We start from the raw sequence: 18,676 nt of genomic DNA, 5'->3' as shown, positions 1-18,676 counted from the left end.
TGTTGTTGTTTGTTGTTGTTGTTTGTTGTTGTTTGTTGTTGTTTGTTGTTTGTTGTTGTTTGTTGTTGTTTGTTGTTGTTTGTTGTTGTTTGTTGTTTGTTTGTTGTTGTTTGTTGTTGTTGTTGTTTGTTGTTGTTTGTTTGTTGTTGTTGTTTGTTGTTTGTTGTTGTTTGTTGATTGTTGTTGTTTGTTGTTTGTTGTTGTTGTTTGTTGTTTGTTGTTGTTGTTTGTTGTTGTTTGTTGTTTGTTGTTGTTGTTGTTTGTTGTTTTTGTTTGTTGTTGTTGTTTGTTGTTGTTGTTGTTGTACCATTGTTAGTGGCGCATACCCACTGTGGGCAATTGGCCAAGAATGGAGTAATTTTAAAATTTACTGTTCAGATTTGGAATGATGGAGGTTTAACAGAAAGATTACCGATAGCCTAGGAAAGTGTGGTGCTTAATGTAATGCACACAAATATTTACATAAACGAATTTGTTCTTAAAATATAGCAATAATCTGATTTTATACGTATATAAATATGCGGACATGTTGGGATAATAAAACTGGTTAATTAGCGAACCTATTAGTTTCATCAATATAGTCCCGGACGGCCGCGCATACTGTCGTATTAGAGAAAACAGAAATAGAAGCTCCAAAAGACAAAACAACAGGCAGAGATAAGTCCATACCAATGCCACGTAAAGGTATGTTTAAAAGGGCCTTTGCACATGCACCTCTACCTCGCGAGCTCGAAACATTGAGTATTCGGCATTGATTGATATGTGGAGTTTAACGTCCCAAAACCACTATATGATTACGAGAGACGCCGTAGTGGAGGGCTCCGGAAATTTCGACCACCTGGGGTTCTTTAACGTGCACCCAAATCTGAGCACACGGGCCTACAACATTTCCGCCTCCATCGGAAATGCAGCCGGCGCAGCCGGGATTCGAACCCACGCCCTTCGCGACATGACGAAATCTACACGAACCCATGGCTTGCCAGCTGTTGTGATGTCGTGAACCTGTCGCTAAACTTGAAGTACAACGCTCAAACTCCGTAGGTCAAACCAATATCACGTGCCCTGCCAGAACAGCCAATAGCGATTCAGCAAACGCATCGTGATATTGCGAATCCGCCACTATAGATTTTGATTGCGCGCGCTTACACACGACCAAAACGAGATCGTTTGCCCTGCGTCATCAGGCAATCGACTTGCTGGGAATTTTCGGCAGACTGTATACTATACGGCACAAGCTAGTCGAGAGCTACGCGCTTAGACTAACAACCTGTCAGCGCGTGTCACCTGCTGCACCCATGCGTGCGCCCTCCTTCTGTAAGACCACGACGCGACACCGAATTGACACGCCACGGACGCGTTCTGATGTGTCGGTGCGCGTGAGGCAGAAAAAAAAAATTCAACTGTTCCTCAAAGGCATGGAAACAACGGTAACTGTGCCAGGCAGTGCCTTGTTGACTGCGATACTGACAGTATTGTACAATCAATTTTTACGCAAATATTTTCACCTCCATTCGAAGATCAGTGAAGGGCCACAGTGCACATATGTATACACTCAAACGAAGAGTTATTTCCGAATGTCTTTTTTTCATTTGCGGGAAGGAAGAAGTACGGTTAATCGGTAACAGGAATCTGTAGGAGGGGAGGGGGCACGCGCTACAAGCAGTACAGGGGGGTGGGGGGCAGGGAAGATGGGAATTTACCCGATAATCGACCTTGAGGGGCGGAGGCCGTGGGGAGGGGCAGACAGTAATATTAGGAAGGCAGTTGCCCCCTTTCCCCTTTCCAGCAATTGCCATTAACTACGAGAGGCCAAGCTTACCTTGGTAAAAGTACTTACCGCTGTCAATGCGATTCTCGGCTATCATTTCAAAGTCGGGAGATCGTATCTGAACTTTCAGTTGTAGACTTGCCCACTGAACATCAGTATTTGAAGATGTATAATCGGAACTTCAAATAGGTAGAGAAATGGACACTTCCACACATTGGAGTGTACAGGACAAGCAAAACTGGGCTCAGCCTGCCAGTCTTGTTTTACGAGTAGATCAATTATTGAATACCTAGCGTCGCTGGGGAAAGACACGTGAAATCATAGCTTTGTTTACCCCCCCCCCCTTTCAATCTTGCTATGAGGACAAGTTCACTCGTCAAAACGACCCCAGCAGCACCCAGTGTTGAACATTCATCTCTTAGAGCCTCCATGTTCTGTACCCAGCTGGTTGAATTAGCATCTCTAGAATTCGCAATTTCATCTTAGCAATGAATCGTTTTAATGTCTAAATGACTAATTCATTACCGACTCGCTTGTATTGGGAAACTATTTGCCACCTTGACTGGTACTGCAAATACGATCGTGCAGGGAAGTTCTCAACCAGTTGAACACCAGAGATCAGTAATTAAGAAAATGAACATAACACAGAATGTAGATTTTATTTGAGCAAATCACAGGAAGGAAATTTTCTTTTTGAAACGGAAACTGTGCAAGTCATCACAACAGCACAAGCAATTAGACAAAGAATACAGTTTGGGAAGCTTCAAGTACAGTTTAGACACAAATATGGTAGCTACATGGTAATTCACATTTAACTGGCCGACAACGCCATGTAGTAGCACTACAGAATAGAATGAACAATATATTACGTCCCGATACATATTCTCAATCGAACAAACCTTGTAGTGACAATAGGTGCTTAGCCAAACAAATGAAAAAATACAAATATTGCTGAGGCCCAAAACTACTTAATAAATGTGGAGCAATGCTAGCAGTACAGAACGATGCACAGCAGAGGAGGAAACAATCTAGTAATTCCACATAACCCTCAATATTTCAAATCGTACTTTCCCTAAATGACGTGGCACTAAGAAAGGCTTCAAATAAAACTTTGCATCCTACCAAAAAAAGTCCGCGGCATTCCCCCAAGGTTACCCGCTGTTATCCTAAAGTAATCAGGGTGGGCTTTCCCGGACTTCTCAAGGTTGTCCAACTATAATGCTCAACATAGATGTAAGGAAAGGATACATTCACTAAACTTGTTTTACTACAAAAACATGGTGCACCCATGTAGCTTGGTGCTAAAACATGGTGCACCCATATAGAGGAAACCAATCTGGCAAGAAAAAAAATCAAATTCAAGAACAGTCAAAGTGCACGAAACTAAACAGAACGTACTCCAGATTCCCTGAATAACTATCAACACTGTACAACTTCACTGTGAAACGAACAGTATTCACTCAAGAAGTACACCTTCGCGGTCACACGGTGCTGACGTCCTGGCCCCTGCATTCGTGTTCTACAAACGCACATAGAACAGACAAAAGAAAGCAAGTATTACGCGCCAACCTCGGAAAAGAGCAGCGCTTCGAGATAGATAATAGTCCATTTCAAGTTGTAAAAGACTGTCTACATAGGGCAGGTAATAACCGCGGAGCCGAACCACGAGATTGAAGTGACTAGAAGAATAAGAATGGGATGGAGCACATTTGGCAAGTACTCTCAGACCATGACAGGTAGATTGCCACTATCTCTCAAGAGGAAGGTATGTAGCAGCTGTATCTTGCCGGTACTTAGCTACGGAGCAGAAACCTGGAGACTTACAAAGAGGGTTCAGCTTAAGTTGAGGACGATGCAGCGAGCAATGGAAAGAAAAATGGTAGGTGTAACCTTAAAAGAAAAGAAGAGAGCAGATCGGATTAGGGAACAAATGGGAGTTAAGGATATCATAGTTGAAATCAAGAAGAGGAAATGGACATGGGCCGGGCATGTAGAGCGTAGACAGGATAACCGCTGGTCATTAAGGGTAACTAACTGGATTCCCAGAGAAGGCAAGCGGGTTAGGGGGAGACAGAAGGTTAGGTGGGCAGGTGAGATTAAGAAGTTTGCGGGTATAAATTGGCAGCAGCAAGCACGGGACCGAGTTAATTGGCGGAACATGGGAGAGGCCTTTGTCCTGCAGTGGACGTAGTCAGGCTGATGATGATTATGATGATGATTACGCACCAAACAGACTCCCGATAAACCGCAAGGTTTTGTTTGTGGCGATTACGGCGCGCCCTAGCATACTTTTTCAGTCACATCTTGCACTTTATGGCATATTGATGCTCTTGCATGTTCATCGACAGGGTGAAGAGGGGCCAAAGCCTTCAAAGTTAAATGCCGAGTTGGAAAGCATATAGTATCATCAAAAAACAGTCTGAAGGACGTAACTGGTACTTAGATCAAGTCGTAAGCAGGTGCAGGGCCAAGTGTCAGTATTTAACCGAATATCAATGCTCCCGAGGCCCTCGAACCAGGACGTCCGAAGCAAACATATTCTCTAGAAGCGAATACTCGACCTCCCGCGGGTAACGTTTGGCGATGCTTCAGCGTCACTAGACAAACAAGAAACTGCCGAGCGCGTCCACCCGATAAGCTCAGGACCGAGCCAAAGGAGCACCAAGTTGAGTCGTGATTGGAAGAGGGTGTCATTGAAGATGCACAAAAAAAAAAAGAAGTGCAAAAACATGCACACACGGAAAAAAAAGAAGCCTCCCGGACGCACAGATTGATAGATGAATCTGTTCCAAGTTGACCAGCTTTACATGCAGTTTAAAGCAAAAGAGCACCAATATGCCACATACATTCCACAATGTGAATGGATGCATATCACGGGGAATAAACATGCAGATCAGTCGACGAATCTCGCTGGAGTTTCATATGGTGGCGAAATGCGAGCACTAGTGGGAATCGTGACACTATATGTTACACCTGCATTATTTATTTAACGATATGGGCCCAGTATATTTGACAGTCCCTAAAAACATGATTAACTTATTGGCATTTGAACAGCTTACTATTTCGGGGTGCGATAGATTCTGTAGCCTTCAGACAACCCTTCAAACAGCTCTGTACAAGAATAGGCAATACATCACCGACGTGAAGGTATTGCACAGCATTTCATGGGCAGCTGGTGGCCCAGGGTAGACAGATATCGCTGGAACGTCTCGCGGGGGGCAATGGGGGATGTAGTCCACCACACGCTCTTCATCCACCCACTAGCGATCACAGCAAAAGGCAGGAACCAGAAGGTGAATCCCTGCTGATGAAGGTACGGCCTGACAGCAGGACAGGGATGGTCATGCCCTTCCAAGAGGCACAGGCTGGACGTAGAAGGCTATGTGGGTTTGAATGTAGCATCTATCGATGATATTGAAGGTCGAAGAGCTGCGAGTACACCAAGATTTCATGTCTATATGTAGCGCAGATACACAAAGTGGGCATAGCAATAATCGCTCACGGGGTACGCAATATTTGAGAATGCCGAATTCTTACTTAGCTTAAGAATGAACGAGATAATGAAAAGAGCACCGAATGCGATACCCTAAGGTTATGAATTTGAACTGAAGCGAATGAAGTTCGTGCAATTTGCATCACAATTAGCACACAACAGCTAAGGTCAAGAATGTCTACAATGCTTCCATTGCGCTAATTTCTGGATTTGGTCATGCTTAGCAAACAAAAAACCCTCTGAAAAAAATTATCGATAGCGAGCGTCTAACCTGCAGAGTTCGTACCCTAGGCTAGCATACAAGGGTTTATCGTTCAGCAACAGTCTTGTGCAATGGTCACAACCTACCCCATGGTGAAAAAAGTTTCACACTCACCACCTTCAATACAAATGATGGTGGCAACGCTCCCAGGAATATATGTGCAGAGATATAGTTCAGTAGTAAAACCTGTTGTTGGCCCACTTGGTGCAAGTCACACAAAAAAATTGGTCGACCCAAATCGCCAGAGAAGGCGAAAAGAGCGTCAACTCGCAGCTAGATTTACTCTTGGCAAACCACCGCAATTTATGGCCCACGCCGCACATGCGCAGAACACACCACTACGTCACACCGCACAATCGGACACTCACAGTGCGCGTGGTATTTCAGAAACGTATAAAAATTAAATTCAGTTGACCGCAGCACTGCCGACGTAGCACTAACATAGATATATTTCTTCTTGATAAGGTATGCTTCTAGCATATTAGTCCATCACCTCCTTGGTTCTACCTAGAATGGCAATATTAGTAAAACATATTGCACGCGTACACTAGCTGCAGTGCATAGGCAAAGAGCCAAAAAAAAAATGATTCTTCGTCTCCCTCGCTCGATCGTTTACGCTTCGGCCGATCTGGCCGGTGTAAACCTTTTCACAGGAGAGCGGCAATTTCGTAGATCACTCCCAGCGCTCAGGTGACGTAGAGCCTCGCATGCCTCTTACCACTACTGGGGGCAGGCCCGTGTCCTGTCGAGATCTGTGGGCTCAGGCCCGACAGTTTTCTTGGAGCAGAGAACGGGTACTTCATACATACAGCCACAGGCGTGCTCAGGGTTCCCATTCAGGGGGGGGGGGGGGGGGTAGGTCACAGTGCACACTCGCTTTATTGCGTCACTGTATGGGGGTGACTGGCGCCCCCCTCCCACCTTGGCTGACTAGGGAGGGGGGGGGGGCGGACACCCCCTCTGGCCTCCTCCGTGCGTACGCCTAAGCCTACAGCTTACGAACTTAAAGACCAGTAGTTGTCCCGTATGCCCATAACGTTGGCAGACCTTATGGGAGCACGAACATCGTGCTCTTTCACGATGATTGTTTACGCATCGGCCGATCTTTCGATCAAGAATAACCTTTAGACACACTTGCCTATGCACGTGTTGCAAGATTTTCTAATATCTAGTTCAAGGTAGAAGCAATAATGTGATTAAGCGAGAGAAGCTAGAACAATGCCTCCCAGAAAAAAAGACTATGCTTGAGACGCGAGCCGCAAAAGTGCTGCCGCACCCTTTACGTTTTCCACCTTTCCACCCCGTACAGTTGCTAGAGCCTCTCGCGGCGACTCCTTGTAACCCGAAACAAGAAAATGGCTACTTTTGGCTACTTTTCGCTCGTCGTTTGGCTAATTTCACTCCAAAGTGAGTGGCAGCCATGCTCCGGTCAGCTGAATTTGATCTTATTGATAGGTTTCTAAAATAGCTCATGCTGTCAGAGACAGTGTCCGATTGTGCATTGTGACATACGGGTGGGTTTTTCGCAAGTGGCATGGTGCACGTATTGCGGTAATTTGGCAAAAACAAATATATTTACTAGTTGACGCTCTTTGCCTTCGCCTTTTTGTTCTCCGGTGGTTTGAGTCTAACATTCTTGTAATGTACTGAGATAGCTAATAAAGTGGACAGGGATAAGCGCCCATCAATACAGTCATATCAGCGTCAAGTGGTGGGAATGCACTCAAAACTGACCTTGCAGGCTCCTCTTGAGTTTTCTGAACAGGAAGCAGTTTGCCTGGTTCACACAAGGACTGCGTCAAAGCTGTATTGGCTATGGATGAGATCGAGAGAAGACTGGAAGCTCAAGAGAAGCGTGACAGACCAGCTTTTATGACGTTTTAACTATTTTATGGGCTCTCGGGATCCGATAATCATGGCACTCGTCTTCGGGGAGCCATTGCAGCGTGTGAATTTTGTTAGCAGTGGTGTATCTGTGTGCGAGAACACCAGGAATTACATGTACAAATCAGATCATGCAGCGAATTTTTTTGACAGATTTGTGCTATGATGGATGAAGTGCGTCAATATGTGGGAACGCGAGTACAGGTGTACAGACACATGGACATCTTACTGCCGGCACACACGCTTTCCTGACATTAGCACAGCTTCAGCGCTGTGAAGTTGGACCAATTCATCCGCACCGCAGTGCTTCGAGAATTCGCTCACACACGTTACAAAACTTCCAATGCACTCTTGATACCCGGAAAGACCGAATTCCAGATTACAGACCCAAACGTCGCACAGTATTTCGTTACGCGAGGGCTTACCAATGCCTAGCCATATGCAAACAGGGGACCTGCAAAAGCAGTCGCCAGAAAACTTACCTGCGTCACTGCGAACCACCAAGCAGAGAGGTCCATTACTTCTATGAAGGTTATTCGAAGCCGGAAGTCCAGAGCTGGTTCGTTGAATGGGCCAGATGCAGAAGTGGCGAAGCTAGAAAGAAAAAAAAAAGCCTCACGGAAATCAATGAGATACATGGCCCACTTATTTTGCCGATGCACTATAGGTTGATACACTGATGTCTAGTTTTAACACTTAGTTTAGACCATGACCCTTTCACGCAGTGATACCAATTATAGATACTGTCACATTGCAAGAGAAGAAGCTTGCAGCTATCCCGAGTAGACAACAGACTGAAAATATGAGTTAAAGGTGCAATTTCAGCATTATAGGTTGACTACAAAATTGAAGCATCGTTGTAAGCCACCCATAGTAGTGCCGTAGATTGCCAAATCTACTGGGGCATTTTCTCTATAATGGAAATGTTGTGCCATCTTGAATATCTCCTTATGGCAGATTAAAGAGAAAAGGTTACCAGGCCGGTTTTGAGTGCTGCAGTTAAGCAAACTTTTCTTGTTTCGTTTCAACGAGAATAAAACTAGCAGCTTATGAAAATTTTGGTGGGATCATTAAGCTTCGCCTTTAAGCGTGGCAACAACGTGGCCTTTCGGGAATGGGCGCAGTAGCGTGTGTGCCTTTTGTAGTGGGTGAGTAGCTTTAAACAACGACTTCTATCATTAATCATATGTTCCAAGGCCCGATTGCCATGCACGCATGTACCACGCATCATTACCGCAATTTTTCGATGTTTCATTTTTAAACATGTATATAGCATGCACGCGCGTGTTTGTAAAACACGGAAGTTACTCTCACTGCATTCCCGAGCAGAGGAAGTTGTTTTCGTTCTATTCACAAGAGACGCGTGGCTCTATAGTAGAACACCCGCGCAATCGACCCGAGTTCGATTGCCACTCAAACCCAGAGTTTTCTTACTTATTTACATCTTCCTCAATTTTTTTTTTCTGTCACGAACAAGATAATTTTTCGCACACGATCAACAACGCCAGAATTCCTGCGATACGAGCTTTTTTAACGCTATCGCGTTGACACACAAGTGCTCGAGGTAGGCCTTCCATGCCAATGTGAACTAAAGGCAGCAGCAACTCGAGTGCTCGCATCGAAAATTATGCCAACATGGCAAGAACTCAGGATTTCCAAGTATAAAACTGTCGCACTCTACCCCTTTAAAAAAAAAATGCCGCCATATCCACGAAGTGAATGATGATGAGTGGGCGAAGCTCCGGAGGTAAACCTGGTAAACCATGAATCCTCCGTACATTTTGCCCACTCGATTTTATTACATCGCTCCCCCTAGCGTACGTCGCCGCACTAAATCGAACGATTGCCTTCAACCAATGACACGCGCCATATGTGACATCATTCCTATTTTATAAGATCTCGCGTCTTTCATCAACTACAAGTCCCGCTTTCTAGTTTATAACATCTTGCATCTTTTCATCATCAGCTACAAGTACCACCATCTAGTAAACACTACAAGAACTAAACGAGAGGTGGCTACATACAGGGGACGGTACCGCCATCTAGTGAACACTGCAAGAACTAAACTAGAGGTGGCTACATACAGGCTACAGGGGACGCACAGCCCACGCCCTAAGGAGCTTCGCCCCTAAAAAAACTCAATAAAATGTGTATGCTTACGCGAGTCATCGAGGATCATCAAGCAAGAGTTAATCGGAACGAGAAGGCCGCCAGCATGAATATTGATTGCCTGCCGAGTATTGCAGGAAAGGCTGGATGACATACGAACCTGCAGGAACGTCCCATGCATGTGTCGGGTGCAAAGATTAGCAGGCTGAAATAAAAAAAGCGAGCCACATTCATGACAGACTGATGTAAAGTGTCATTGAAAGGACTCCGAAATTTGTAGTGCGACTGGTGTTCTTGACTGCGAGAAGATAATCGCATCCATCAAGAATCTGGTCACTACAGGTATATTCTTAGGCACGTGGGCTATTTAGGAATGGGCTTTAACTGGAATATGGGGCTGCGAATATTCGAACGAATATTGTATTGTATTCTTAACTTCGATTGATTGATATGTGGGGTTTAACGTCCCAAAACCACCATATGATTATGAGAGACGCCGTAGTGAAGGGCTCCGGAAATTTCGACCACCTGGTGTTGTTTAACGTGCACCCAAATAGAGCACACGGGCCTACAACATTCCCGCCTCCATCGAAAATGCAGCCGCCGCAGCCGGGAATCGAACCCGCAACCTGCGGGTCAGCAGTCGAGTACCTTAGCCACTAGACCACCACGGCGGGGCTATTTGAAACTTCGAATTTAATTTCATGTCCAAGGGACTTGAAAGTATTCCAAATGAACGTACACGACAAAGCATCACCTGACCCCTTGTAAAGGCAGTTTCGCTGCAGTGGAGGGTTGGGATATTGTTCTTTAAGAGAAATCAGCACTGACGCAAAGCCCCACTTCAAAGTTAAATGGACAGATTATCGTGGTATCAATTCATCGTTTCATGTTTCGAAGCTTGTTATACCGGCTTACATGCTACGAGTATAGTAGATTTTAAAGCTTGATGTGCTATCCGCATCAAATGAAACCCGAACAGCGGCAAGCCTTCGAGATGGTATAGTGCACACCATCCAGTTATGTATACTTACTGTTTCTACAATGATCGCATTTTTATAGCGATTGCTGTCAAATCCAGTACTTTATTTGAACAATTCCACTTGCTTCAATTTCCGCCTCCAGAACCTTTGCGCAAAACTGCGAATTTCAGGCACTTGTAGACTGTCAACGAGTCTCTCACGGATAATGTTACAGTGCACTTCGTTCGTAAGTATCCCTAGCGTATGTGGAAGCTCATTGAGCAAGGAGAAGCTATCAGCTCGGGAAGACATGTTGAGTTGCCGTACAAACACAAAAGTTTGGCAGTACTAGGAAGGTGCGGCAAGTGGCAATATACCGCGAGAATGCAACGACCCTAACCTATAATGGGCTCACCTAGCTACCAAGTTCCTGCTACTAACGAAGCTCACCGCAACGATGACTGTTTTCGCGAGTCCCCGACGGATCGTTGACTGTGAACTTCCTTGGCAACAGTTCCCAGTTTCGCAGTCCACGGTCCAGATGTCGCCACCACTTCGCAAAGATGCATAGACACGTCTCGTTGTGACCAAGTAGAAATAATAATATTTAAGATTGTTTTTTCACAACTATACGGCAAGATGACACGCATGTTGGACTTCGGGCTATATTTTGACGAAGTAAGAGTTCCCAATCGGCACCCCAGTTTACAACTGCGGAAGTGTCTGCGTCTTGGTCCCAGCTAAAAAGCAGTCTCTGTGGTTTTTGTCGCAATTTCGATCGGCGCAGCGTCACAGCTACAAGGCAACTTGGTGCAAGCGCCATGAAAAGCCAGCATGTTTCGGCACAGCCGCACGGAAAACCAAGCCGGAGGGTGTACAAGGTTTTAAAACCCAGTTCGGATTGTCTGAAAAGGGGCCGCGACACTAACCGAAAAATTCGTTGTGTTCAGCGAAAAGTAAGCTTTGATTTCATTGTGCTTGTACATTTTGAAAATTAGATTGTAAAAAAAATGCTGCAGTGCAAGATGAGCCCTGAAGTTGCTGGATATTAACCGCTACTCCCTTTATTCGGTACTGGTTATATTCTGGCTATATCCCGGAAACCATAAAAAAAATCTGCGGTTTCCTGGATATATCTAGTATTTTAAGCGGTATTTTAAGCGACATGCGTTGCACGGAACGAAGCATCATATTTAAGCAAAGTTAAAGCAGCTGTACTGTCGTGGCCGTTTTAACAAAATGTTTGCACTGTAAAACGAGATCAAGAAATGAACGAACACTCCGTAAGACAGCGGCATCTTGTCCCGACATCTGTTTACTTGTTTTTTTTTTGTTTGTACCACAAATATTTTTTCATCTATACGTACCATCTTCTATGTAATGCGTTAAGCTATACACCGTCTGGCCAACAATTACAGTCAAGTTCAACGAGTCCATATTCCCTCTCGAGTATAGTACTCGCTGCGCAACGAATGCGGGGACCTAAAAATTATATGTTTCTAATGTGTCTCGGGAGAAACGACCAACAGGTAGGACTGTCTACAGGTCCCCGACTGTATAATCGTTCACGCACTGACACAGAGCCAACTCTTAGCGTCGCTAGATCTGCTTGATCACCAGAACTTTCAAGACAGCCATTGTCTTTGGTGGAACGCAATATCCAATGCCTTGAAAATTGTTGGACAAATTCGACATTTGAATACCGTTGGTCGCAATTTATGCGTGAAGTGTGTTAAAGAATGAAAACGCCAAAACTTCTAAATAGCAACTCGAAAGTATTAAATAAACAATTAACGAAAGAGGAATGTAAGGCCCCATTTCTGAGGCACAGAAAGAACTATAACTGAAAAAAAAAAAGCCAAGGGGAGTATAGAGACGTTATTGGTGAAAATGACGACGCAAATGTGGAGAGAGTGGACGAAATAACTTTTCACTGTAGTGAGACGGTAAGTCGGGCCAGTTGGTTAGGGTCCATCGTGAACTTTCTTACAGCGCAACACCAGAAAAAATACAGGACAGGCAAGGAGTTTAACAGAAAGAAAAGACGGCGCTGTTTTTTGTTTTTCTTTCTGTACTCCTTGCCTGTCCTGTACTTTTTTCTGGTGTTGCGCTGTAAGAAAGTTCACGATAACTTTTCACTGGCATGGCCGAACCTGTGGCCTTCGAATAATGGGTCCGATGGTCTACAAACTGTAGCTATGGCGGAGTTCGTCCCCTCGTTGACTGCTTGGGGTATATATTGTAGCGAACAAATACAGTGCCGGAAGCTAAAACAGCTATTTATTAATGGCGAACTTGTGCCCGTCAACTCAATACACAAAGGTTGTGAGCTCACTGGTCAAAACCTCGTCAACTTCTCCAGCGTCTCGCTTCGAGCTGCTCCTCGAAAAACCGCCAGCGTTCAGTGCCCAGCGCGTGATGTGGTGACACGTGCAGCCAGCGTTGCATGGCGCGTTTAGCTCGGCGCGTTTGGCTTGTCCGTTGGTGTGGCAGAATTCATAGCAGCAGGAAGCGGCGCAGGACTTCAGCAGGTGCCTAACAACATGCGGCAATATGTAGATATATACACAATTAAACCTGAAAGTGCTTGCACCACAGTAGCTGTGACTGCAAGTGTGGCACATTTCTGCCTGCTGATGTCTTGAAGCACGCCATAGTTCTCCGAGCCGGCAGCTGACGAACAATGTAGTACACTATCATAAGTCACATAGTGTACCGAAGCAGCAGACTTGCTGTGAACGAAAAGAGGGGTGGGAATAAGCGCCCTTTCTTCCGCGTTAGGCACAACAGTAATTAGAACAGACATTCACAATTAGAACTCAATTAACAATACGCATCAGGCCTACTAAGAGAAAAGGAGTAGCCGGTGCCACCATAATGGCAGCAACCTCTCCTATTTCATCATTTTAATTTTAAAAAAAATGAAGACAGAATCGAGATTTCAAACCTAGGTTCTGATGCATTACTGTTAGCGCATTTGTTCACGGCGATGCAGCAGGAAACTCATTTCAAGATAATTTAGAAAACTAACGCGGCTCAATGTGAACATTACATAAGCGTATCGCGATCTCGGCACAATTGATGGTCGCCCCGCCGTGGTGGTCTAGTGGCTAAGGTACTCGGCTGCTGACCCGCAGGTCACGGGATCGAATCCCGACTGCGGCGGCTGCATTTCCAATCGAGGCGGAAATGTTGTAGGCCCGTGTGCTCAGATTTGGGTGCACGTTAAAGAACCCCAGGTGGTCCAAATTTCCGGAGCCCTCCACTACGGCGTCTCTCATAATCAAATGGTGGTTTTGGGACGTTAAACCCCACATATCAATCAAATCATCAATCAACAATTGATGGTCACCAGTAGCGTTAGTTACCTCCGCACCGCATCTGTGTTAGTGAGCGGACTGAAAGATACCAGCACAAAGAAAACAGACAAATTAACGTATTTTAAAAACTATACCACGCGCACCGGCGCGCGTTGTAACTGCAAAGCAGCACGGCGAACCCACATTCAGCAATGCTGTGAACGAAATGAGTGCACCTAGCACGGCAACAGCAGTGCCCAAATGCTATAGCCTATCGACGCAACGATCGAGACGCGCCGTCACTATGCGCGCTACGTATGGTGGCAACCGCAAAGCACCCCTGCACATTTCGAGAAGCCGACATGCATTAACACTTCGGCGGAGCGACGGATGCGATTAACAAAGCTTGAAGAAGCAATGCGACCCCCTCACGCTTGAAGTATGCTTCCCGGAAACAGTAAAGTCAAGCTTACTCGATGCAGTGCCGGCAGCACGTCGGACAGATTTATTCACAATACTACCAGTCTCCAAAGAGACCATAGCAGGTGGGCACTACAGTATACAGTTACAAAAAGCACTTAACACTTTCAGGATCGTAAATTGGTAAATAATGTGTAAAAATACAAATCAGCAACCTCGAAGCATACAATCAGCACTTATGCACACCATACACACCAAATACAAGTGAATGCTGGTTTGCATGTCACAGAAAAGCAGACATATCAAGGACGCTAAAAAGACGTTATTTTCAATTCTTTATAAGAAATCGCACAATGACTGGGCATTAGTGGTGAGAGGGGTTAACAAATTCCATTCGTGGATGGCAACTGGAAAAAAAGAGTATTTAAACGCATCATTGTTACATTTATATTCTAATAGAGTATTCGTATGTTGGTGCCGGGTAGCTCGTGTTTGCGAATATTCAACGTTAGATACTCCGTCGTTGATAGATGCGGAAAATACGACCGAGTAGCGCGAGGTGCGTCGGTATACGTACTACAGGCGTCAAATGAAACCCGAACAGCGGAGCGAGTGTTTCAAGCATTAGAAACAGTATAGTGTTGGCCGTCCAGTCGTCACCATTGACGGGCGTGCACATCCGGTATGGCAGCACTGTGCGATCCCCCTATAGAGTGCGCTACCTTCGTTTCTGCCCTGGTTTTTCGTATGGTAATAATAGTGGCCATTGTGGGCGTACCAAGCGCTTTTGATCGTATCACTCGTAATTCCGTGCGTGTATACCTCATCGTCGCAGTGCAATTAGTGTCTTGGCAAGATAAAACAAGAAGATAAATATAATCGGTTAGCGGTTGATTTTCAAACGATCGTCGTCGTATCTCGTGCGCCAGCGCTGCTTCACCTGCACCCTTCTTTCGGAGACCGGTCGGAAAAGGCTTCACTTTAACTGGAAATGCGGAACGTTTCTTCGGAAGAGAGAGCGAAAATTGTTTCGCTTTGCCGGCACGAAGTGAAGCATGCAGCGGGAAATGGCCAGCGTTGTGAACCGAGTTTTGCTTAATATAAAATTATATTTGCCAGGCATTCCATGATTATGGACTCCGTGATGACAAACCGTGCTACAGTACTCGCCTTCGGCTGCAGTAGTTTAACCTCTGTATTTTATTTTGTTCCTTTCAAATACCATTAGCATACCTGAAACACAAGCAGAAATACTGAACTATAGAAGAATCGCGCAGTGCTGCCACACCAGATGTGCGGGCCTGTCTGTCAATGACTGATGTACCAGTCACTGGTGACTGGTGACAGTGACTGGTGTCTGTCAATCACTGGTGAATGACACGCACTATGCCATTGATAAGGCTTGTGCCACGTGCTCCGCTGTTCGCGTTTCATTTGATGCCGATAGTACGTAGTTCAACACTTCTGGAACGAAATCAAAAAACTTACCGAGACGATGAAAGCACACGTAAATTAATCGACGCAATCTCTCAAATACGCCGCTTGAACGCGAAGCCGTGGCCGGTCCACGAGCCAATCCGATGCCACAGAAAAGACGGCAAGGGTTAGCACGGCTAAAGAAGCACGCGAAACACGAGTGAACGGTTATATATAGGGTTAAATCCCCTGCGTTCCGCCCGAATAGCAGGGCCCCCCGACACGACGTGTTGTGCAGACTTGACGAGCTTGAACCGCTTGACATATTTGCACGCCAGGCTTCAACTAAGCCGGCCAGCCGAACAGGGCCACGTGTCACGGCCCACGATAAATACTTATTAGGTATACCAGAGAAGACGGGCGCGGAATAATGGCAGCGGGGGCTCCACGGGCATTCCAGTTGGTCACGTGCAATAATCCCGAGGATTTGAAAAGCTACATCTGCATTACCAGCCTAACATTCATTGCAAGCTTAGCCTACCCGCCTGTGTCCCCGAGAATATGGACCATGAAGTAGAGGCATGTTCAAGGAATCCACCCACTAAAGTTACCCGCAACCTAGCCTTAAATTTCACTTGAACTAAGCTATTAGCGAATGATGTTCTATGAACATGCCCTCCCCACCCACCCCGGCCGGCTTGTCGCACTATGGAGCTCACCGATTTGATGCCGAAAACGAAGCTCGCAGTGGTCCTCAATGAATTCCACGCGAACGGGGGTTCCTTGTGCGTAGTTCCATACGTCCAGGTGTCGTCGTTCTGTTCTCGCGCTATAACTCTCATAATGCCGTACTAACTAGCCCAAACCGCCACACTTCCAAGTTCCGGTAAAGTCCACACACACACACAAAAGAAAAGTTCAAACGCGACACGTCCCGCTATCGCTCGTCCAGCGCCTTGACATCGTGGAAATCGGCATTCCATGGCGCTGAAGAACTGCCCTCTGCAAAATGCGCAGCACGCCGAGCAGCGAGTGAAAAATGGAGCATATCCGCCCACCTGTAACTGTCCCCCGTTTTCACAAACGCTCCTCGACTCGACCTCCACCCTTCACTTGACAGAGTTGAGCACTGCGCCACCGCTCGGCTGAAAATGACGCTGCGCCACTCAAGAATCGCAGCACATTGTCGCCGATATGCAGTGACTTGCTGTGCCTAGAGACGGCGCTCCCATCGGCTTTCTCAAGTGAAGGTTGAAGCCTTGAGTGAAGGGACGCACTAGAATACGGGGGTATATGACGACGATGATTGGCTACTTGCGCATGCGTTGCTGGAGCCAGAACTGATCGCGTCATGACGTCACAATATCGTCCGTTGCCGTCTTATCGGCGAGATTTGCGCCCGCCATACTATACGGAGCAACGAAATAAAAAAAAAGATGTACAGACAAACAATGAAGAAAGATGGCGCATGATAGTAGGACTTAGAATGTTCTAGAAGTGCCTAAATTGCTGAGCTAAAAACAACCAAAAATATGCAAATCTTAAAGCACGTCTCAAGGCTTCCAGAAAGATAATACGCGCGGAGTGGAAAGAAAAAAAAGGAAGAAAAAATGAAGGGGGAGGGGGAGTGTTTCACAGTTTGCATGATTTGTACAAAACCTCTTGATAGCTGCTTTAGGCTGGTTCTAACTTGGTTACGTGGTCATGGCCTCTGGATGCAAAGCGGCCGTAACATGACGATCCCGGCGAGAAGGTCATTGCATTCTTGTGGTGAATTTTAAAATAGGTAAACAAAGTACTTTTGGAAGGTCTTAAGTATAGTATGGGCTGACGCTGGATGTTTGGATCGAACACAGGCCGTCTGCCTGGCTAGCAGGTGTGCTACCACAAAGCCATCCTTCTGCTTGGAAATCATGACAAATAACTTACTACACTTGGAAACGCGGTGAAAATAACTTTCGTGTTTTACAAACACGCGAGTCTTGTATACAAGCGTCACAAAGCAACATGTTATATCGTAGTAATATTGCGCCATATGAGCATGCGGATTGCCATCAGCCGTCAAAACATGTGAAGACTGCATGGTTTAAACGGTTTAAAGCCGGCCAACGATTACAAAGGGGACGTACGCTACTGCGCACATTTCTTGAAGACCACATAGGAAAAAAAGTCGCAGCATATCCCAGCGGAGTAAATGAGGATGAGTGGGGCGAAGCGCCCGTCAGTCTGTCACACTTCCGTCCGTCCATGCGCCCGTCTGTCTGTGCGTCCGTTCTTGCGTGCGTTCGTCCGTCCGTCTCTGCGTTCGTTTATTCTTCGGTACGTTCGTCCGTCCATGCATTCATTCGTCTGTGCACTTGTCTGTCTGTCCATCCGTCCGTCTGCTTGTCTGTCTGTCCGTGCGTCCATCCGTCCGTCCACCTAGTGAACACTCCAAGTACAGCCATATCGCATCTTTTCATCATATGTTCATAATAAGGAGTACCGTCATCCAGCGGACATTCCAAGGAATAGAAGAAAGGTGGCTACCTACTACTACGACTACATACATCTCGGACACATGACCCACGGCTTAAAGAGCTTCGCACCCCCCCCCCCCCCAAAGAAAAAAAAATGTCGCTTTTCACTCCGTGAGTGGTGTACAAGTTGAAGACAGATCGAGGTAGAGAGAAACGATTACACGCACACACGTACAGGTGGGTCACGCGAATGCACAGGTGTGCAGGAAAAAATGGCAATGCTGCGAAAATTCTCGCACCCGTAGAAATTCGGAATCTCCCGTAAGCACTCACGCCCCCTAACGAACGCAAGCAGTCGCACGCATGTCGCTCAACGTAGAAAAAGAGAAGAAAAAAAAAAACACTTGCACACTAACTACTGACGATTACGTACCCAAACACGCGTGGTATATGGAACAACCATTACGTTATAACGTTAACGGACACGCACGCACGAGTAAACTTGTACGATCACGCAAATCGAATCGGCACACCGGAACTTCTCTCTCTACACTTCACCTTCTTTCTCACGCCTTTAAGTACATGCGTATATACGTACGTTCCA

General features: G+C 45.9%; 1 protein-coding gene across 2 annotated transcripts; it reads right to left on the bottom strand.

The window, feature by feature from the left end:
• Positions 1-2,408: 2,408 nt before the first annotated feature.
• LOC142767393 (uncharacterized) lies at positions 2,409-16,695 on the bottom strand. Of its 2 annotated transcripts, XM_075868951.1 has the most exons (4): positions 16,333-16,695; positions 9,677-9,721; positions 7,890-8,001; positions 2,409-5,197 (listed from the first exon to the last, which is right to left on the bottom strand). In XM_075868951.1, the coding sequence occupies exons 1-4, from the start codon at positions 16,453-16,455 to the stop codon at positions 5,148-5,150; spliced, it is 330 nt and encodes a 109-aa protein (XP_075725066.1). In that variant the 5' UTR covers positions 16,456-16,695; the 3' UTR covers positions 2,409-5,147. The 2 variants fall into 2 exon arrangements, with proteins under 2 accessions (XP_075725066.1, XP_075725067.1); XM_075868952.1 differs by lacking the exon at positions 9,677-9,721 and having other exon boundaries at positions 16,333-16,692.
• Between the last annotated feature and the right edge of the window lie 1,981 nt (positions 16,696-18,676).

The sequence above is a fragment of the Rhipicephalus microplus genome, chromosome 7 (assembly GCF_043290135.1).
Source record: "Rhipicephalus microplus isolate Deutch F79 chromosome 7, USDA_Rmic, whole genome shotgun sequence".
Lineage (NCBI taxonomy): Eukaryota > Metazoa > Arthropoda > Arachnida > Ixodida > Ixodidae > Rhipicephalus > Rhipicephalus microplus.
The sequence above is the reverse complement of the archived record's forward strand: the minus strand, read 5'-3'. Positions and strand labels throughout refer to the sequence as shown.